The sequence below is a fragment of the Stylophora pistillata genome, chromosome 3, assembly GCF_964205215.1.
Source record: "Stylophora pistillata chromosome 3, jaStyPist1.2, whole genome shotgun sequence".
Lineage (NCBI taxonomy): Eukaryota > Metazoa > Cnidaria > Anthozoa > Scleractinia > Pocilloporidae > Stylophora > Stylophora pistillata.
The window spans coordinates 38778980-38801716 of NC_142521.1; the positions used below are offsets into that span (position 1 = coordinate 38778980).

General features: G+C 37.8%; 3 protein-coding genes across 3 annotated transcripts in view; 2 read left to right on the forward strand and 1 right to left on the reverse strand.

Annotated features, from left to right (window-relative positions):
• Positions 1-22409, forward strand: part of LOC111331464 (nodal homolog 3-B) — a 26696-nt gene extending 4287 nt beyond the window's left edge. Inside the window, exons 2-3 of the mRNA XM_022936586.2 lie at positions 17992-20870; positions 21134-22409. Of these exons, the coding sequence (XP_022792321.1) occupies positions 20639-20870; positions 21134-21537 (636 nt within the window). The 5' untranslated portion in view covers positions 17992-20638 and the 3' untranslated portion in view covers positions 21538-22409. The remainder of the gene's footprint in view (positions 1-17991; positions 20871-21133) is intronic.
• Positions 2438-3065, reverse strand: LOC148736034 (ras and EF-hand domain-containing protein-like). Its single transcript, XM_088754500.1, has one exon. The coding sequence runs from the start codon at positions 2753-2755 to the stop codon at positions 2438-2440; it is 318 nt and encodes a 105-aa protein (XP_088610626.1). The 5' UTR covers positions 2756-3065.
• Positions 11064-12547, forward strand: LOC111331460 (uncharacterized). The gene has a single exon (XM_022936582.2). The coding sequence runs from the start codon at positions 11196-11198 to the stop codon at positions 11910-11912; it is 717 nt and encodes a 238-aa protein (XP_022792317.1). The 5' UTR covers positions 11064-11195; the 3' UTR covers positions 11913-12547.
• Positions 22410-22737: the final 328 nt, after the last annotated feature.

Genomic DNA, 22737 nt, shown 5'->3' on the forward strand with positions numbered 1-22737 from the left:
ATAGTAAAGATCTTGCCTTAGCGAAAGCTGCAGCGTGACAATTACGCATCAATTTTTCGTCAAGAGTACTTTTTTAATAATATGAAAAATTGACGCTATATGAACTTTGTTTTCATTTGTCTCGCAGAGAAAAAAAAAAGGAAAATTTTAATTTTTAAAGTGGCTCGGTTCTGCAAGATAAATTCACTTTGATCGTTTGGCGTATATCTGTTTCAGACGCTGATTTTGATTATTGTAACACTTTGTAATCAGCATTTTTTGCATGTAAACCGCCGGTTTATTTTTGAAAAGAGCATGTATCCAGTTAAATGATTTTTGTAAATTAAAACTTAAAGTGACAGAGAGAAATTTAAGTTTCATTTAGGATGAAGATAGAGAATTAAGATGACCTTGGCAATAAAAATTGCAGATTAAGCTGCATTTTAACCCAAAGGTGTCCGATGATTTGATGATTTATTGTTCAAGTTGTTAACTTATGCCAGACCAAGAGGTATAAATGAGTTAGGGACGCATTTGGTATAAGGAAAAACAAGCGTTTACTGTGCATAAACTGAAAGAAAACAAAACGGGCTAAAACTGGGAAAACCAAATTTTGTTGAACTAACACCGCCCCATGCAGTTTTTACCTCCTAGCTGTGCTCAAGAATTGCCCTTAGCTTTTCACATTCTTTCCAAAATAGAGCGTTTTCTTAGAAACCAAACTTGAGTATCGATTTGATTTTTGCATTGACATTTTAATGGAAATAGTTTAGTTTGAATAATTTCACGGAGACATGAAGTTAGTGGGAACTCTTCCAGCGGCGAAGAAATGCGGAATATCAGCGATTTTTAGTCGAGTTGAATTTTTCAATCTGTTTCCACGCTACGAAACTGTCGGGAAAACATCCATACTGATGATTCACAAATAATATGGAGGGAAAGAGATTGAAAGGAGAGTTAGTATTTGCTGGTTTGCCTTAAATATTACGATAACTTCAAAGAAACTCGAGCATCGAAATAAAGCCTCGAGGAAAAAAAGGAACAGCAGAGCGAGGGAGATTTGTCCAATAATATCAAATACAGAAACCGAGTGAAATTGGTCAAACTTCATTTGAATAATGTTTGCTTTTTCTGGGAAGAGAGCATGAATAATAAATACTTTCGACACAGATAATGTGAGAGCTAAAAATAAAACACAATTTCCAGACCTTTCACGTTTTCTACAATGTAAGATATGTGTACCATTTGCGATCAAGATTCAGAGCGATTTGTAGCATCGTTATTTTCTTTTTTTTTAAATTTTGTTAGAATCTCTTTTCTCGAATTAAAGCGAAATCCCAGATGTGTTTCAGTAGGGCCACAGCCGTCCCAAAATTTGATTTTGTAGGACGTGATATCCTGCACTGATATTTTAGTGGTCACATTTTTTGGCCATGAAATTCGTTGTGCGTGAGTGTTATCCATTTTGTAAAAAGATTAAGGTATTCTCTGTTAGAAAACATCCCTGGCTCTCTGGCACAGAGAAGATTAACTAAACTTATGACATAAATTGTGTCAAAGTAAAATTGGAAGCGACTAGACGGCGTTGCTTTTAAACGATAGTATTATATTTGTTTTGTCGAAAACAATTTGTGGAAAACGTTGTTGACAGATTCAGTGGATATTCGTTTTTGTGAGCATGTATGTTATATCCGACCTGATTTGACCCTTACTGACATTATGAAAGCAAGTTAATATATCCAGATTTGATACATTCTGCAAATTAGAAGTGAAGAAGCACTTCAAGCATGGGTTAGAAAGGTTGTGATAATTGCCATAAAACTCACCTGCGTACAAACTGTGGTGTATTTTTGTTGTAAAAGAACAGCAAAGGACTACCATCCTTACAACAAAATCACGTGAATTTTTCGTAATTTTGTAATTGAGACTGTTTTGCTTTACGGCACAAGGTAAACTAGCAATATCAAAGATAAATCGTTTATGAATTGCTCACTTTTTGCCTAGTATTAAGCAGCATTTCTTCATGACTTCTTGTCGAATTTTCGAAAGAATTAATGAGTCGTGTGTTTTACTCCACCTTGAGAACTGGATATCTCCAAGAGAAATCCTCAAGTTACTCTTTTAGGTCTTAAGTGGATGCTCAGCTAATGGTTGTATCTGCACGCGAGTCGAATCAAAACCTTCACATAGATATTGTCGAAAGGTTGTCACTGTTATTCGAAGCGTGGCTTGATGCTGAAATTAAACGATTTGTACTCGATACTATTTGTAATTAGCGGAGTTTTAACTGGATAATACAGAAATACAGTTGGTAAAATAAAAAAAAAAATCAATCATGCGTGAACGCCGGGTTGATTTCTGGGTGTATGTATTTCTTTCTGGCAATAACGTAAGTTAACGCAACTTCTCCTTCTCAGGCCCTGGCAAGCCTCTTCACGATTTTCTATGAAGAATTCACTTACCCACTTAGTAGACTAAACTGCTCTCCCAGTCGATCTGTCAGGTCCTCGTAGTCCACATCAACAGATGAAGATCGGTCAGATTTTCTCCTTTTCACTCCCGTCACCACAGACTTGAACTTTTTGAAATTTTCCGAGAATTCCTCGATGCTTATTCTTCCATCCTTGTCTGCATCAAGTCTATCAAAGACTTCCGCTAAATCGTGAGCGTCCAAGTCGCAGACTGCGGCTAATTCCTCTCGGTCGATATACCCGCTTCCATCCAAGTCTACCGTACCAAACAAGTCGCGGGGTATCACATCCTCTAAGTCAGCCATAACGCAAGATTATTCCATAAGAGCCTTTAAAATTCTCTGCGTGAAACGCCTTATCGCGGAATATCTGTGTTATTTCAAACCTTGGTAAGTCATATTTTTTTTCCCTCTTACTTACAGGCTTCGCGTTTTGCGGTAGAGTAATTATTCGAGTGAATCGTCACTTAGACACACACAGCTGTCGTGAGTGGTTCGTTTTTAGCCACCCGCTCGATCTTGGCGCGATTGTAAATTTCCAGTCGTGAGCAGCCAATCAGATTACGTGATTTACAAAGAAAACAATATCGACCGGTTAAGCAGCGCTATGACTGGCAGAAATATTAATAGCATCATTACCGTATTGTATTTCAATATCAAATGTCAACTGTTTGCCATGGTTTGGCGGGGAAGTGTGACAACGCTTCCATGTCTCCTTGGACAACCGACAGTGCAATGTTTATTCAAATTCACGGAAATATTGAAACTTGGTTTCTGTGCATTTAAACAGTTTTATCTTAAAACAAGCTCATCCTTCACTTGTTCATCGTTGGAAACTTTTGATTTAAGCTGATAAAGAAAATATTGACCAGAAATCTTCATATAGATGGCAAGTAAAATAGAAACTGCGGAGCGTTTATTGACGGTTCATAAATATGACAGATCAATATTGATTGCGAAATAATTGCCCACTCAAAACAGAGTTTCTTGAAGTCTTACCTAAATGATATTTTATTTAAGGTTTTATTTCTCCCTAACTTTAGTGAAATATTTAAAAAAAAAACGAAAACTTTTCAAATGTCCCCTATTAAATCTATAAAAGAGTAATATCTCTGAACACATCCAACCTGGTCTCTATGTTTCTTGATACCGAGGTAATTTTAATGCGTTCATTTTTTTAGGTGCAATCTATCATCCAACGACAGATTGTTCATCTCTATTTCACCCCCAAAGTGAAAGGAAGGAAATATGCCTCATGCAATTCTGGGCTACCAGTTTTTTTGAAATATTAGTTTATTTTGTCGTATGAACACAAACAGAACAATCGAATCAACGGCCGGCAATCAAGTGTTATTCAAGTGTGAATAAAGGAGATGAAAGGAAACGAAATATTGAACACATATATATTTGAATGCTTATCGGAAGAATGAGCATCAATTTTTTCTGTTTTCTAAAGAAAAAAACATAACGAAGCGTTATTACAAAGTGCGAACGATTTCAAAGTAAAATGTTTCATGACGAAATACAAAACTAAAGAAAAACAATCGGCATGCATCCATGAAAGGTACAAACCTTATGAAACATTTTTTTTTGGCCATGAAGGATGAATATTTCGAAAGCCTCTCATAACCTTTATTATTTTGGCAAGACTTCGGTACTTAAGAACGATACGCGCTTATGTTTGGGGTAGAAGAAAGTGTTTTATCTTGTCTTTGGGAGTAGTCATGATCGCAGGGGTAATGGTTGCGTCGAATAGGTATTCTTGAAAATGATTTTGTCACGTTGAGAGGTTTTCATTTGACTATCTCAGAAATTATGCACCCAACAGAGCATTACACGTCGTTCACGGAGATACCAACAGTTCTTAAGAATGAAACTCGTATCTCTGCGCTACATGAAATATACTCCATTTCGCTAATAGGTCGTCACGTAACTACAAAAAAACCGTTTTTCCAAAGGGAATTATGAGAAAGAAAATTTGAGGAAGAGATGAGAATAAGAAAGAGAGAGATCGTGGAACTTGGTTGATCAGCCACTATTCCAAATCATCTACTTGCCTTCAAAACTGCCTTCAAAAATGCCTTCAAGAAATTCAAAACTGCCTTCAAAAATGCCTTCAAAAATTGAACCGGAGAATTTTTATGCATTTTTCCTATTGGTCAAGAAAAGGTCTTCATCAGTTATACGTCAACGAGCTGCGGTGCAAGGTGCGACAGAACGATGGATGATTTTTTCTATCGAGTGATTCCTATCTACAGTTTGATGCAGGAAGTTTGTGGGCGGGTCACAAAGGTCAAGTCTGGTTGGGTCATTAGTGACATCTTTTGTCATATCTAAGCACCTCAAATGATAGATGGTTTCAGAAGGGGGCAAGGAATGTGTGGGTGGTACCTTCCTCTCTTCCTCCGTATCTCAAATAACTCATGAGCCATCGTTTTAGGAAACAGTTGCGGGCTTGGACGTTGGCCACAGAATGTGGCAATTCAGACCAGCAAACATACAACCCTTTATACAAGGAATTGCGAATATTTTGCTTAGCAGTCTGTTACAGATAAATCGTTATGCAAACGCCACACAAGGCTATAGCTTATGGCATTTAGATGAAACATTGAATTAAAAGTCTGAAATGATTGATAGAACAGGATGGATAAAATGAGAGAGAGGGAAACATTTAAACCATACTGTGAATAAAAAATTTTGGGGCGTGTCAAGGTAAATGTTTCAAGCCATTCCGCATGTAGTGTAGGTGCAAATGTCAATCCACTTGAAATAAAGTTTTTTTTTTTTTCATTGAAAGTTTATACCGACGCTTTGAGCCTTGAAAACCCAGTATAGCGTTCGTTGATCTCATGTAAGTGACGTTACCATAATAATTAATTAAAAGCTGTAAATTTTGTCACAAACCTGCTCATTCTCTCCTTGATATTTGCTCTTCAGGTTCGACAAATTTGTATGTAAAGAAATATTCTAAAACTGAAACACATGGAAAGAATCGAAACACAAAAGCTAAACTGTATCTGTAATCCATTCAATAACCAATAGAAACCTCTTTTTCACTGAGCGTGAGGGCCGCCCTGAGGAATATTGTCCCGAGGTACGCAAGTAAGGCACTCGCTGTTGGGGACAATTTGCAGAGAGATTTTTTGAAGCGTAATTGTAGAATAATATAAACGCTTTAATAAAGATCATCTCGTGATTGTTGACAACCTCGGACCCGACAACCTCCAAGTACAAACATTTCCACCATTTGTGACATTTTGTGTTGTCTTGAATTGTCTACGCCTATGGTTAAAACAGAACGAAAGAAAAACTTGAATTAACAACTGATCGGGGTAATAGGAAATTATAAACCTGATACTTACATTTTCTGTGCAATCAACGGTAGGGAAAAAACAAAACTGCAACAAGCATAGCATTTACGGTCCCCCACGAAACTACACTTAAACCACTACCATGTGCTACTGACCCACGTGACGTAATCAATACCTGTTCGCAATTCGCTCATTCGGCCGCTAGTCGGCCCAAACACTCGCACCAAACTTGTTTAATTTGAATTTGCCAGTTTTTTGCGAAAAAAAATTCACGGCTTATTACAGCTTTCTTGGAAACAAGTGATGAACCAATCAGAACGCTCCAATTTATCTCAAGACTACCTTGCCACATAGTAAAGACGTTTTTCTGTATTTATTGAAAGTTTGTACAAGGAGCATAAAACGATAAGGACTATTGAAATATTTTTCTTAAAAATACGTTGGTCCATAACATGTAAAATGCGCCGTCCAAGAACCTCGCTGCCACTCTGTATTACTCCTAGGTTAGCGACAACTTGAGTCGAAGAACGACAGCTCTGACTATCAGGCCATTGTTTCAGACATCCTGAGTTGGAACCATTCAGGATCTACAGCACGGTCTTCGAAAGCGAGGACTTGCATCGACAACCTCAAAGATGATACAGGTCTGATTTTAATCCTGGACCTGACAGTGGCAATAATGGACAGTAATGGGTTGAATAACTTTGCTGTTAAGGCCCAGGTTGGAACCCAGCCTAATTAATCAGTTATTTTGGGGAGGCACTGAGTGGCAGTAAACTGCAAAACGCTGTGACACGTACCAGTACGCAGGGTACACGAAAAAAGTCCACGGCGAATTAAATTATTTGATCAGGACTGGTTTACGTGCTCGAAGAAACGTTCAGCAGCAGTTTTATTACCAATATTTTCAGTTTTCCTCCGGCATTTTAGCAGCCCAATCCCTCTCTGATAGTTCGTGGGTATCCATTCGCACTCTGAGATTAATTGGTCTTATACAAGGCAACCCACAAGGCGCAATATCAGGAAGTAGACGGGGAGACAGACGATGAATGAGGTGGGAGGAAGATATTCGGTATTGGACGGATTTGTTGTGGTCAGATCGCAGAGGGCAATGTATGATCGAGACAAACAATGGACGATCGTTTTTCATTGTGCCTCATCAGTGTCAGTCGGATTTACACACCAGTCATTATTTAATTCGACTGTGTGAGACGTGTGGATGGCACTCACGTTGAAGAACCTTGCTTCTAGTGCATCAGTTAGGTCGGTTTTCAGGCAGGTAGACAGCTGAGAGTTGTGAGTAGTGGTTTCATTGACCAATGGAAACATTTGAACCATTTCACTTCCTTAGGCAGGGCTGATTGCTACGTTTATTTAGTGATATTAGTCACCGGGTTTGAAATCAGCTCGGCTAACGACTCGGTGTTGTACAAATTTGTGGTTGATAATAGCACTGTACCCTCCGCCGTGTAGAATGGCATAGACAGCTCGGACAGCTGTGTGGTACAGTCTTAGGAGTGGCCCAGCCGTTATTGTGTATCCAGCGACTTTAGCACGTGCCAGCAGAATACTATTCAGAAGGCAGGCTACGCTGAAGTATTTTCTTAAATAGGTTTTATTCCGCAGAATACCGCTCACTCTATTTTATACCGTACCTTTCACGAAGATGGCAAGTTTACGTTTCTATATTATTTGCAAACTTGTTTAGTCAAATTAGTGCTTTTTTTAATTAGGTCGTTGCGATGCTAAGTAAGACTACAAGCAGTTTCGTAATTCTAGCTTCACGTACGATCTTCCAGTATATGATGTCTTTAAAGCTGTGCTTACCACGATTCTGTGCATTCTAGAAAAAATACCATAAGCCATAATATAAACAACTTTAGGAAAACTTTAGCTGGAAAAATTTTCAATATGGTGGCACAGTTCGATCTTCGTCCTCTTAAGAAGGTTATTTTTAAGAAAAAAGGACACCTAGTATGATTTTAGCGATAAATGGAAACATAAATGTCGTAAATGCATTAGGTATTTTATAACTCGTTACAAGGATTAGTAAGTCGTCTGATTTCCAAATGAAATGTAGCGTTGTGAAATCGGCTTTAGAATGAATGAGTGGAATTGTTGGTCGACAGGCTGGCAGGCTGACTGACTACATGACTAACTGACCAACGGATGACTAACTGACTAACAGACTGTTAGGCTAACGGTCTGACTAACTAACTGACCGCTGAGTGACTGACTGCATGACTGACCCATTGACTGACCACGTGATTTTGTGACTGACTGACTGACTGACTTGTGGACTGGTTTATTGGGTAGCTAGCTGACTGTCTGACTGTTTAACGTGCTAACGGAATGATTAATTGACTGACTACCTGAATGATTGTGTAACGTCTCAGTACGTAACTCACTACACCAGGTCACTATTGTAGTGTTGGCCATATGTTAAAATGCAAAAAGAAAAAGAAAAAGAAGAGAAGCTCACCTAACCACATTCAAAATAAATTCTTAGCGTTAGCCAACGTGTCCTAACATTCACTTTCATTAGGTCATACAAGATGTGGTATTTTAGAAAAAAAAAGTTACGCGTATTTTTCAAAACCAACTGTATGCGAATATGAATTTCTTTCGTTTCTTATAGCTTTTCCTGTTTAATTAACGAACGTGCTAGAGATAAAGAAACCTTTTAAATGGCCAATCATTTCCAAGTTTGTTTTCCTGATCTATTTTTGTAGTGATTTTATGTTGATTATGGGAATAATATATTAATCATGACGCATGCGACCCGCACACGCTTTTATTGAAAGCATTAGAGAGATATTCCCGTAAGAGGGCCGTACGCGGTGGCGCTATTGCCGGAGAACGTTTTGCGGCTCCGCGAGATGCAAGCAAAATAAAGAAAAGAGGGAAAGGTAAGGGGGTCCCCCTATACTTATTACATAAAGTGTGATAGGAAATTTTGTTTTTCTTGTGATTCGTGAGTTGATTTTTTCTTTATTCGTGAATCGTGATTAAAGATGATAAGATCTTTTAATGTGCATGTGAAGTGCTCTTTTTGAAAAAAAAAACGTGACTCGTGAATGAAGAGTTGAATTAAATGTGATTCGTGAACCAATTTTGTTTTGCGTGATGAATTTCCGGCTTTTTAGTAGTTTTAAAAATATACGTATTGCTCTCGAACGGCTGTGGTTAGGTATTGACCAGGGTTTTTACAGGAAATGGACCTCATATGGATCAATGTCATAAACAGACCACTAATGGTCCTAAGACATTACGTCATCTTTTGTCACTTAAGACAAGTCAAGATTAGAAGTAAAAATTTAATTCTTAAATTTTTTTTTTTTATTACTTTTATGTGAAACGTGATCGTCTCAAATTTCGCGTGAACGTGAAAGAAATTAGGATATTATTTCATGATGCGTGGAAAGACCAAGTGTCTTTTACGTGACTGAGTTTTACGAAGGGGTATAGGGGACCCTCAAATAATGACTATAGACTGATCCGAACCGGACGGGAAAATGATTTGGCGTCTCCCACATGTCTGCGTAGACCTCAGAATAGAGCAAGAGAATGCCTTGCAGATCGAAAATAAAACCACATAAACAAACAAACATGTGGATATCGGAGAGAAAAGGAAATGAGGGCTTAGTACGACAAAGAGTTAGAGAGAATATCAGAACTATTTTCGGAAAAGCGACAGGCTCTGCACAGTTTGTATCTGTATCTATACACTTGTATCTATACAATTGATAAAATGAGTAAAGAACGATCAAAAAAGGACCAAAATATTGCCTGTCTGTCAACTAACTTTCGGTGGGGAATTTTAGAGTAGAATACAGAGACCAGCGTCCATTGGGGCCTTCTAGAACTTGAATGTCCCGTTAATTACCAAGTCCAAATTATGGAAAAGCGCATGCCAGTTTAATCTAGTTTTCCTATCTTTACAATATTGTTTTCATATTGTCTTTTTTTCAGTTATTCTCATACTGAGTAGAAGAGTGTGTATTTCTTTCAATTAAATTTGGACAAAAGAACAATATTTGCTCGCGTTTCCTGATGCTGTTTGGGTGGTTTCCGTGGAAATGTTTCGCAAGTTTTCCTTGTTAATTAACGCCGTAAAGTGATGAGCTTTTGAAAGCCTGGCAATTAGCAACTTTCAAGACTTGAGTGAGTTTTCATTCCTCATTTCTTCTAATTATCCAACTTACATCATGTCCAAACACCACCAAAATATATAAAGACACAAAGCCAATCATCCTATTGTTCTCGATCTTCTATCATGTAAAATTCTGTAAAGAGAGTTTAAGCGGTCGCTATTTTACCTTCGAAACGAAGACTTTGTGGATGCCGTCTCTGGCATATTTCGAAACTTTTTTATTTTTATGGCTGATTTCTGAAAATCTTGACGAAACATCTTTATAGAAGTTAAACAAAAGTTAGGTCAAGTGGAATATGAATGATTATATTGTCAGTCCATTGTGTGGCAGACTTGTTAAATTGATATTTAAATTTGTATGGCTGTGTCTAAGTATGAAGTAAATAACTAGTGGATTACACCTCTCAAGTGGTTAAATTCAATATTTGCCAGCAACTGAGTAGTCATCAAACATTCACGGTTGATCTCTCTTATCTATAACGGATCTGTGTACGCAACTTCAAAAGGCCTTTAGGCTTGTTGTAAATTGGTTCATCTGCATAACAATAAACCTGTCAGAAAACTTTTCAAGAACGCTGTGTTTATCATGAATATGAATTACTAGCGAGACCTTCGTTTTAATTGCCCGCTGTTGAGTCCTTTTAACCTCATTTTTTACCTCAACGTCGTAGAATGTATAGATTAATTAAATTCTCTTTAATCTCACCAAAGAGCAACAATGCAGTGAAAATCACCATTGTTTCTGTACCAGTTTCGAAATATACTTATGGCAATATTCGCTTAAATTGGACATAAATATTAAAGCAAACATGTTATTAACTTTGAAATGATTAATCTCACGGATGCCCAGCTGTGTTCTAATGAAAATGAGGTTTAACAAGCCGCGACATTTTTCTCTCGAAATCAGATTTTCGCTTGTCGCTTGTCATTGCACAAGCCACAAAAGCTTTAGTATTGAAGATGGACGTTGAAAATAATAACAGTGATTGGAAAGAGCAATGGTAAAGTTACTCTGAAATAATTAATTATTCAAGTAAATATGTTGAATACTTGCTCTATTGTGTTATGTCCTTTTGATGTTTGGAATGATTATGGTAATTAAAGATTTCTAAAAACCCCATTGTTCGCATGCAACGCCAGAAATGTAAATAGCTTTGTCGAATATTGCCCACGAAACTATGGCCTTGAACTGAAAGACAGAGCAGTTGACACGGCTTGCTACTCACTGGATACTCAAGAGGGATAGGACACTTACAAATTTTGACGTAGAGACAAGATAATAATGAGCAAGACAGATCCAAATCACATAAAGAGACCCATGAATGCCTTTATGGTTTGGTCAAAAGAGAAACGAAAAGCTATGGCCAAAGAGAACCCGAAGATGCACAACTCGGAGATCAGCAAAGTTTTGGGAGCGCAATGGAAACTGATGAAGGACCAAGACAAGCGAATTTACCAAGAGGAGGCCAAACGACTACAGGAGAAACACAGTCAAGAACACCCTGATTATAAATACAAACCAAGACGAAGGAAACAGAAGCAGATAATGAAGAAATCGACGTATCCATTTCCCTACCCGGGAACAGAGCCTGCAGTCCATCCCGCCGCCATGAAATTAACGGCGTATCCACCAACGATGGCACCCGATAGCATGTATCCACAGTATCATTATCAGATGGCGGCTCAACACGCTACTTACCCAATGTATGACATGGCTGCAGTACACGCTCAAAGACAAACTCACGCCTTCCCACCGGCTGCGAGTCATGCTAACAGCGTGCATGATTTACCTTATCCAGTCCGTCCCACTGAAATGATGGTTTCTCCAACCGGCCCGCATGGACACGCGGCCAGTCATCTCTACACCAGCACGATGGAACCGGGACCTACAACAAGTGCCGTTTCGGCATTTTCCTCGGCAGCACAAAACATTCATTCTCAGCAAGTAACAGAGACCAGCCCACCATACCCGCAACTGTACACTCAACGACATGTATAGGTTTGATTAACGCGTCCTATTATTACTTTGTGTATCTAACGATACAAAAAGACGGCTTATCTTCTAATTCATGTGTCAAATAGAATTTTCCAACACTTGACATTCAATTACTAGCTAAGTTTATATTTACTTTTTTGTAAGGAACGATTGTAAACATGCAGCAGAAATTTATAGGATTATATCGATGGATCTGTGATCAGTACATGGCGAATGCGAACTTCATGGTTGATTCTCAGGAGACCGCAAGGAGACACTTGGGACAAGATAGCATGAAAAATAAAACCGGAGTTCAGTCTATTGAATTTTTGCGGAAAATTATTTGGACCATTTATTTTCTTATCTAACTGATTTACAGTTTACAGTCTTGTAGAAGCACCAACCGCGATAATCAAAGTAATGTTTCTTTGTTTGAGTTATTTATTCGAGGTTCTCACACCTAAATCTAAGATGGCAGCTAAATTTAGCCGTGCTCTGAAGTTAAAAAATTTTTTCCGTTCTTCTTGTCTTATCTTGCACTCTTTGCCTCGCGAATAATCATGCACAAGTGAAAATTTAATTCCTCGTGTGAGCTAATGCATGCTGACACTAAACACGTTTGAGTGTTATCGTACTAATAAAGTATGAATATTCTGTCATGCTTTGTGCGTGAATTGCTTGCGAACGATTCTTAGTTAGTTACCTGTACAAGGTCAAATACTATCATGCAAAATAACCAATGACACTACAGTGATTATGTTTCATTAAATAAGAGAAAAGGAGCGTTTACTTCAAGGGCAAGAACTTTGTAGACTTGGTATCTACAGGCAACGCTGATACTCTGACAAAAACGTCTCGGTTTCTTTAAAAAACGAGCCCTAAACTTTGTGGTTAATTATTGATAATTTAAGGAAAAGCTCGACTACCTCGAAACCACTGTCCAGTAATTCAGCGTTTTTGACGAAAACCACGATAAAGGATAGCAAGCTTCAATGTCTAAGGCGCATTGAATTCCAACTTTGATATGTCTACCCTTTTGTTTTGAGGCTATTCAAGTCAAATTTAATGGCGAAATTACTCGCTGCCAGTACAAGAAGGTATAAAAACCATACAATAAAAGGGTTATGCCTTTTCAACAACACAATGTAAAAGTTTTCAAAAGTAAATTCAAAGGAATCGCTCAGCCTCTAACTCAACACTCTTTTTTTTTCTTTGTGAGCTAAACTTTGATAATGTAACTTCTTGTGGTGCGTATAAACACTTATTTGTTTGACTAAAATGGCGCCTATGCAAGAAAGCGAGCAAAACAAAGCGTTATTCTCAAGTTTATTCTTTATCTTTTTTGTCCGGTGAGACTCTGTACAAAGCTTTTTTGCTTCTTGACATTAAATACGTCGTAAAAGAAAACATTAGTGATAAAACGTGAGACTGAACTAGCCATTAGCAGCGAAAATTACATCGGTGGCACACTGGAAAGTGTATTATAAATGCTCGAGTGAACACTAATGAGCATCTGTGATGGAAATATTTCTAAAACCCACATTCAGCCAGTGTAGTCTGGCAATAAACATCTTCTAAACATTATCAAACTAATAAAATAACGAGTTGTGGTTTATGTAGAGGTCCCTTGTTAATGAACGTGAAGCAAGCAGACAGTGAAGGTCACAGAGCAACCTGCCATCGTGTTTCGGCTTATTTTCTTTTCTGGGAGAATTTGCATTTGCCCTCAAGCGCATGAATGATGTGGCTAAGCACTAGAATACAGATTGCAATAAAAATCAATGCCTCAGTTAGACGACAATATCTGTGGAAAGTTAGTTACGGTGGATAGAAAAGAAGTTCGTTTCATTGTTTGGCAGTAAAGTGAGACACGCGGTACGAGAATGAACGATCTTAAGCCTGTTTGCGTTCGCCATGAGTGCGACCCTTTTTTCAAACTATTGTGGGAAGTTACACCTGTCTTGGTGGACAAAACAGGAAACAGCTGAATATGAAAACTTAAGAGTTTTCTAACGACAGTTTAATTTCTTGTGGACGGGTCGCTTAGTATTCCTTAGTTAAGTAAGGCTGCAGAACAGAATTAAGAAAACCCTTGTGTCCCATTCACTGAATCTTGGCCACATGTTATTTACAACCCACTGAACTATTCTAGTTGAAAATCATTCCCTTCTCAACACGAGTCCGGAAAACTTGGGGAAATAGAAACAATTCTTATTTTTCTCTGCCGCACGCAGAGAGACTTAAAGAGACACATTGAGCCGAGTTGTCAAAACAAAGTGACAGCTTTTTGTGAGTGAATAAAGTTAAAGAATAAGTGTTTTCTTCAGTATTTAGTTCAGGCTGTTGAATTCCTAAGCTACTGGAATTGACAAACTATGCATTCTAAGTGAGAAATTTGTTTTGTTTGAAGCGTCTTTTCTTTTAGTATCCTTTTATTTTATTTGGATCAGTGTCCTCTCTACCTCATAACTTTAATTAGGGAAACAACTTCCTAAAAACGTCACTAGCTGTATTAACAACCCAACCTTCGTTCGTTATTTTTTTAGCATCATTCAAAATTGTCAATTTACTCAGAGAAAGATGTACATAAATTTAAAAAGGCTTTTAATGATTGTGGCGGGCTTTTTTTTTTCTGCTTGATTTTGGTCCCTCGGGCACATCATCAATCTCCTCCTACTAAGTTGAGTACGTTCACAGTGTCTAAGCCACCAGTTTTGTCAATAACGTTAATCCACGATCTTTTAATTAAAAAAATGCCATTGAATTTGCCGACCGGAATTGCGATTTTCATCTTCTTTGTTTATCTAGAACCCGTAGAAGTGAGAAAAAAAAACCACAGACAGTGTTCTGGTAGGGTCTTAGTCAAAAGGTCGCGATCAAATAACTCATTTACCAGTAGATTCCAAAGTTAAAACCTAATGTCAAGCCACTAAACTTAGAATTAAAATTAGCACAGCTCTGATTTCTTCTTTTTACGATCTAGGTGACTCAAACGGTATAACATTTTAAGGGTAGTTTAGTCCTCTTTAGGCCATCGCGAACTAGACAACGAAGCAATCACAGAGACCATAAGCGGAAAACCAGCCCACCATGACGCCCTTTGCTTTCATTAATTTCTTTTGAAATTGTGAACAACTGGTGGTGTCTAAATGAATAGCTAATTTAGATTCAACTATAATCCTATGAAAAAGTATCTTTTTGCTAAAGAATCTCTACGGAAGAATATTTGCTTTGAGCTGTCAAACGTAAGAAAAAACACTTTATTCGCGACTTTCATAAGAATAATAAGAATCTTGTTCAAATATTTATGAAGAATTGCATGAGTCAATCTTTGACTCGTAAACAACGCGTTAGAAAAATTTGCATATGAATTTGCCAAAATAACAAAGTTTTGGAAAAATCTGTTTGACGATTACACCGGTGAGGTGTTGTGATAGTGTTCTTTGAAGCGCTCAATTGACCAAACAAGAGTCGGGAGTTGCTTATAAATGCTGTATCTACTTTCTTTTTAAATATTTCTAAAGAGACTGACCCATTTTATGTTCTTTAAGGAACCGAACAACAGCCCTTTAATTGCGAATAGAATGAATACTATGGGAATAATGCTTGCAAGAGAATTAACCCCTAAGGACTTTTTAGCGTTAATTGCTTTCTTAATGAATTTTTGCTCCCACTGAAAGAAAGGGGTCAGTAAAATTGAATAAAAGTTGATGACCCAACAACATTGCTCAAACAGCGTGTTGATTAAGAAACTTTCTCGCAACGCGTATCCCTGCTGTGCTTTTGAACGCCTCTTGTTGAGTGCATGAGCGAACACATTGATTGATCATAGAAGTGAAACAACATGTGGACTGCCACGAGAATCTTGTTTATGCTAACCGCACGATAATTACCATCCTCGAGTCTACAATTCGAATAAATTTCAATGTAGCATTTCCTCGGGAATATTCCTTACTTTATCAAGGTTTTTATTTCATCTTTTCACGAAAGAAGGAAGATAAAAAAGAAAAAAAAATCGCAGTCATTTAAGATCTAAATAAGTCAATTCAAACTTCAACATAACCTGAATGAAGAGTATTTTCTTTGAAGAATAATCAATCAAAATTGTAGTGTATCTTTTAACACGTGTTTTATTATTTGTTTTGAAAGAATCGTTGAAGAGCTTTGTAAAGTTGAACAATATTACCCCTGAAGCTTTTATGTTAATACAAACAATTTTCACCGAGATCTATCAACATAGATAAAAACCAGCGGCGTTACTCAATACAGATAATTAGTATCATACAGATTTAAGTCTTAAAACTTGATTTGCTAGGACCAACGAAAATCATTAAAGAAATTGAATCGCGAATTCCAGAACACATAACAAGATAGTTATGTTGGTAATGAGATTGCTTCTCGCCATCTTTGTATCCGATGTTACGAAACAGTACAGCCTTTGGAACGGTAAAAAAAAAAAGCAAACAAACGAACGTATGCATGATTATATTGAAACGAGTAAACCACACAATTCTCATTAGTTCATTATCATAAAATATAACTCCACATTAAGAAACAGCACAGCCTTTGGAACGGTAAAAAAAAAAAAAAAAAAAAGAAAACAAACGAATGTATGCATGATTATATTGAAACAAATAAACCACACAATTCTCATCAGTTCATTATCATAAAATATAACTCCACATTAAGAAACAGCACAGCCTTTGGAACGGTAAAAAAAAAAAAGAAAAAAAAGAAAAGCAAACAAACGAACGTATGCATGATTATATTGAAACGAATAAACCACACAATTCTCATCAGTTCATTATCATAAAATATAACTCCACATTAAGAATGTCTTAACGTTTTGCTCAAGCTGAAAATAGAAAAGTTATTTAAGCCTTTATGTCACTGATAAGGTTGATCTCGAAATCATGGTGTGTGATCGCATCTCAATGAGATATTGGTGTCGATTGCAATAATTAATGATAGGTTGGCAATGATAACTGTTGTTCATCGAAAATGGCACGCCTAGTAAAAGTATTTTGTAGAAAACGAGCTATAGGATTTTTAGCAAGTTTTAGAACTGAATGAGTATCCTATTGTTACTATTGTTCATGGTTTTCTTTAGTAGTGTTTGTGTAGCAGGTAAGTAAGTAAGTAAGTAAGTGAGTGAGTAAGTAAGTAAGTAAGTAAGTAAAACTTTATTTACAAAGGGTAGCCCATTCAGCTCAAAACTGGTATCCATAGGGGCCCTGTTTCTTAAAAATAAATTACATCAAAATTCTCAATTATTTATATATATGAGTAGGATTTTAAAACTACATTAACAGCCTAAGACTACAAAGCCAAAACCCAATTAGACCTAAAATAGTAGATAAAATATCAAGTTAAGATAAAAAGAAATGTCTTCCTCGGCGGCAGAACGTTTAAATGTTTTCACTCCTCACAATATTTAAAGGGAGTTTATTAAAAATTTCTACGCCAGTTAAAAGAAAGGTCCTTTTCCCAATTTTTTTTTTTTACTTTTGGTAGGGATAGCCTCATACTTTGGCTTGTGGAATAGTTGTAAATATTCGAAAAACTGGTGAAATGTGAAAAGTAACTAGGAACTAATGATAATAACAAGGCCGTTTTGGTCAGCTGCCCGCCCACTGAGACACCTAGATAAACGATCTCACTTACAGTTTGATTAAAACCTACTAAGTCACTTATTTTAATCTGCCTCGACGAACAGAAGTATCTATGGAATCACTAGTTCCTGTTGTCTGTGCAAAGTCATTGTAGCCTGTGCTTAACTTTAGGCTGTGCTCAATTGTTGCCTGTGCTTATCTGTTGCTTTTATTTAACTGTAACCTGTGCAGCTTAACTATAACCTATAAGGCTTGACTGTAGCCTGTGCTAAACTGTAGTCTGTGCTTATATGTTGCCTTTACTTAAGTGTAGCCTGTACATAACTGTAGTCTGTTCTTATCTTTTGCCTCTACTTGACTGTAGCCTGTGCAGCTTAACTATAACCTGTGCGGTTATACACAGCTTTAGCGCAGTTCAGGTTTTCAAAGCAAGGCCTGTCTTAAAGCGTTAAGAGTTATGTAGGACTAATAAGATCAAGTAACTTAATTAGTTAAAGGAAGAAGTCGCTGAATGACAGAAAAAAGAGAGTGTGATCGATAAATCCTGTGGTGTTCCAAGACTGCCAGTGTGTTTAAGCGTGTGCCCTTGAGAACTTTTCAGAAGGTCAGTACGGTACTAGTTTTTAGGAGGTACTCCATTCCTGTGAGTATTTCGATGTTATATTCGCTCCTTTGGCTTTGGGCCTCTCGAGTGGTATCGACATGTTATGTCCACCTGAGATCGAAAAGCATTTGTTGGATGAAGGAAAATTCCAAAGATGTTTCTTGAGTGTCTGCTGATTGAAGCCATTTATCCAGACAGTTATCCGCGATAAGGTACTGAAGAATATCTGAATCCTTAGGCACAACTTTCACTCGAAAGAAAAAAATATTGGGATCATGTTTACTGTAGGTAGTGTCGGTATGACTATCGGTGGATAGATCGGTCGACATGTCGACCGCTACTTAGCCGACACGCGGTCGACATATCGATCGACTGTCGACTGAATATCGATCGAGTGCCAGTCGAGTATCGGCCGATACTTTGACCGATTTAGTCTCGTCGACACTCGGCCGATACCTTATCGATACTTTAACGATAGCCTGCCGATACCTAACCGATACTCGATCGATACTCGGCCGATAGTTCACCGATAGTTTACCGATAGATCATCGACACTATCGGCCGAGTAGCGGCCGACACTCGGCCGACATATCAGCCGAGTGTCAGCTGATAGTGCCGACCGATAGCGTCGACCGACACTACCCACAGTAAGCATGATCTAAATATTGCATGATTCTTGACCCTTTGACTCCCGTGATACATTGTTAATTCTCCTCTCTAACTGTTGCACAATCCCTTGTAAATTTGTTACGAGAATTTGGCGCAAGATGAGGAGAATGGCATTTGCCTGATGAGTTTGAGTATTCTAATTACTTGTTGGCTGAATAATGTATGGTATTACAGAGAGTAGTTAGAGGCTAGTCACTCCTGGGAGTAAAAGGGTTAAAGTGCTACTGCGACGAAATTTTTGCATTTTATTTTCCCAATTTTCTGGTGTTAACCTCACATTTAGACCCTAAACTATAAGAATAAGCGTAAGTTTCTCAAATTTGACAACGTTATTCCTTAAAAACAGCGCCGTGAAGACATCAAAAATTCTTCCGCCATTGCTCGAATAACACACTGGAGAGCCCGCGAAAGTAACTACAGCGGTTTTAGTTGTGACGTCATCGACTCACTTCAACAACGTCGCAAAGGCATGCCTTTACAAAAAATACGCCAAAGAAAGCTGGGGAACAATTCTTTCGAATTTTATTCCTTCTTTCTTGTGGAACCAGAAAAACAACTCTCTCTCGGCATACCAAATTAGCCACGTTTCTTGAGTCGTTGACGTCACTTCCGTTCTCGACCCAGTTTCTTCTTCTTCGCGTGGAGTTTTGTAGTTCGAAGAATGGCGGCCGTTTAGATCGCGAATCTACAGGGAAAATAATATTACTTCTCGATGGAGTTTTACCTTAAGATCTGGCAAATTTGTTACTTAGGGTAAGTACTTTCAACCTCTGAGGAGAAAAGAAAAGGTGCATTTTTGGTCGCAGTAGCACTTTAAGAACATAAAAGATATGCTCGGGAGGAAAACTACTCGACATCGATAAAGCAAAGTGGCCTTTCGTGAAGGGATCGTCTTATTTCCAGTTTCTTTTTAATTTAGAAAACAAGATTGAAAATAAAGAGTTAAAAATATTTAATTTTTTTGCGACAAAATTGTAAAATTGAGATGCAAAACCGAACAAATAGCCGTTGCTTGTCTTCCATTCGAAGTAAACTTCAAAAGTGAATTTGATAAACAAAATTTTAGACGGGCATGTTGAACTCAATTTTTTTGTCATTCGGAATACTTCAGTTTTTATTTACAAGGCCTTAACATTAATGCAATATGCTCAGAATGTCTTACGCAAATATTTGTTTTAAAGGTGCTATACTTGATGTAGCCGTCACACTTATTCATCGATTTTAGTAGCCACGGAACAGGATATTCTATTGGGAATTATCAGTGGAACTTGTCAGGTTTTAGTCTCACGAAAGCTTACTGCATAACAGGGACGCTCGCTTCTATTACTTATTGTTGTTGTACCCTTTTCTCTTAACTTGACAAATAACAGCATGTTGATTTGCTTTAAGTCCACCTCGTTCCCAACTAGAGACGAAGACAGAAGAACTGCTGATAGAGAAGGTATAAAGGGATACCTGGTTTGGAATGAAGAGAATAATTATTTTCTTTTTAACCCCAATCATGCACCAGAAGACGATCATTGAAAAAAAGGATAGACAACAATAGTTGAATAAAATACACAGTGTTCCCTTTCAGTCAGTAATTCCATTTAGTGCTTGACAACAACGTTAGCAACTTTTAATTAGTGTCCATTTCAAAAGAAATGGACACGACCACCTGGAGGTAATCAGGTGAACAATGGTTTACGAAAAAATAAGAGTTTGGCTCACCAGTCATGGTAAACCGATATTTTGTTATTCTTCTGGTGGATTTTAATGACTAATGCTGGCTGGTATGTCAAGAATAGGGTGTACCTTATACAGAAGGAATTTTACTTTATCGAAGTGCAACGGTTTATCAAAAGCAGGTCGCCTTCAACACCACGATGAGACTATTTCTATTCTCCTTGTTTGCCTCACACATCACGTCGGTAGCCCCAATGGTAATCGGGAAAGGAAATATCGAGAAAAACGAGGAATCACCATTCCTAGAGATGAACAAAACCGTTGCGAATTCTTCTACTAAAAAGCCAAACCTTTCCTTGTATCGTATCATGATCACGAAGGAAAACTACAGCCAGGAGGAAACTATTCCACCCCAAAGTCTTCGAGAGGAATGTAAGGTCTTTTTACATTGACTGACTATATTTTAAAATTAATGAAGTATGTGATCTCTGTGTGGGATATCTATGGGTTCCAAAGGGGGAAAGGTATCGTAAGACGAAAAAGGGAGAAAATTGCTCAAGACCATGCTGGATGGACCAACTGCTGAACTTACTCAAAATGATTTCAAACCTTTCCTGGCAAGATACATTCAGTGTTATTAATCATAGAAAAGAAAGTCTGAAATGTAAATGTTGATTACTTTTATCTTTTATCAGTGTTTCCTCATGCCACCATTAAATTTCCTATCAAAGAATCCACTGATAAAACGAGACACGCCACCTTATCAAAGAACGAAGACCGCGATTTTGATGGCTGTCGAAAAGAAGATATGATAGTCCACACAGCAGAGCTTGGCTTGCCCACAAAGTACATCCAACCTGAAAAATTCAACGCCTATCAGTGCAAGGGCAAGTGCTCTCTCAAGCAGTGGAGAAAATACATCATTCACTCGCTGCTCAAGGCGTATTTGGAGGACAAGAAGGGTATCAAAGTTGATAACAATGCATGCTGTGTGCCAACTAAGCTTCGACCGATGTCTCTCTTCTATTACAACGAAACACTTGGCTTTGTGAGGCACATCCTTACCAATGCGATTGTCGAGGAGTGCGGTTGTTACTGAGAGCCAGAATTTGAATCATTGCACAATAATCTCCTCGAAAAGGGATAACTTTGAACTTGTTTATCGAATGAAATTATGCAGAATCGACCTAGCTATAGTATACGGAGCTATATAGATTAAGCCTGAATGCCTTTGTTTGAGTAGCATGTAACAATTTTGTACGTTCATTTTAGTAGTTGGGTGACAAAGGGTTCGCATTGTAAAGCTTTCGATCTTTTGGCTTGATTCGCCGATCCGGCATTTGTTTCTTTTACATTCGGATCGACGTTAGCTTTTCGAGAGTACAATTTTGCTTCTTAGGTGTGCCTAAATCAATCTCGCGTAAGAACTCCGAAACAGAAGAATCCGGGCCAGGGCCGCTCTGCAATTCTCGGTATTTCCAGAATTTAAAGATCTTCTCACTTATCTGCAAAACTTTGAAAAGCCTTAGTTTTTTTTAAGGCCAAATCCGTTGATCTGCAAAACTATTCAACCCCTCTGAAAAGAATACGATTGTTTAACGTCAAACATATTTGGGAGTTACATGCTACAAGTGGTTAAGCAGCCATAAGTAATATTTAATCTTTAGCTCTGCCTGAAAGCGTTATGAGCGTGCAGAGTTTTCAACAATGATTCCAGTTAGAATTGTGAATGATTATCTGTTCCCATGAATTCCCCCATGGTCTGCTTGTTTTCATGTTTCCCTCCCTATGACGTCAGAGGTTAGCAAGACGACTTTTCCTCGCGAATGTTGACCAATGATCTTCGTTGCACGTGAAAAGAGCATGATTGACGGTGGCGTGAAGGTGATGTGACATTTTAAGCTTTGCGTTATCTTACACTCATTTACGCTTTCGTATGATTTGTAAATAAATATAATATTTCTTTCCAAAGTGCGTCGATCAATATCTTTGTTGTGCTATGTAGCAGATCCCCAAACAACTAATCCCTCGAGAAACAGTTCATTTCGTTTTCCTCGGGGCAGGGCTAGGAACTAATGGTTAAGTGTTTATTACTACACTCTCTCCTACGTAGGACCAGCAGGAAAATCAAATTATATCGTAGTTGGTCTGGACTGGTTCAGGCCAGTGTTTTAGGCTCGGCCTAAAGATAACCATTTATGTCAGCAAAATTCATTACATTGCTGAAAAATGGAAGCAGGTATGCAGCAAACAAAGAACATTACGCAACCTTGAGTGCAGGAAATTGTTAGATTGCGTT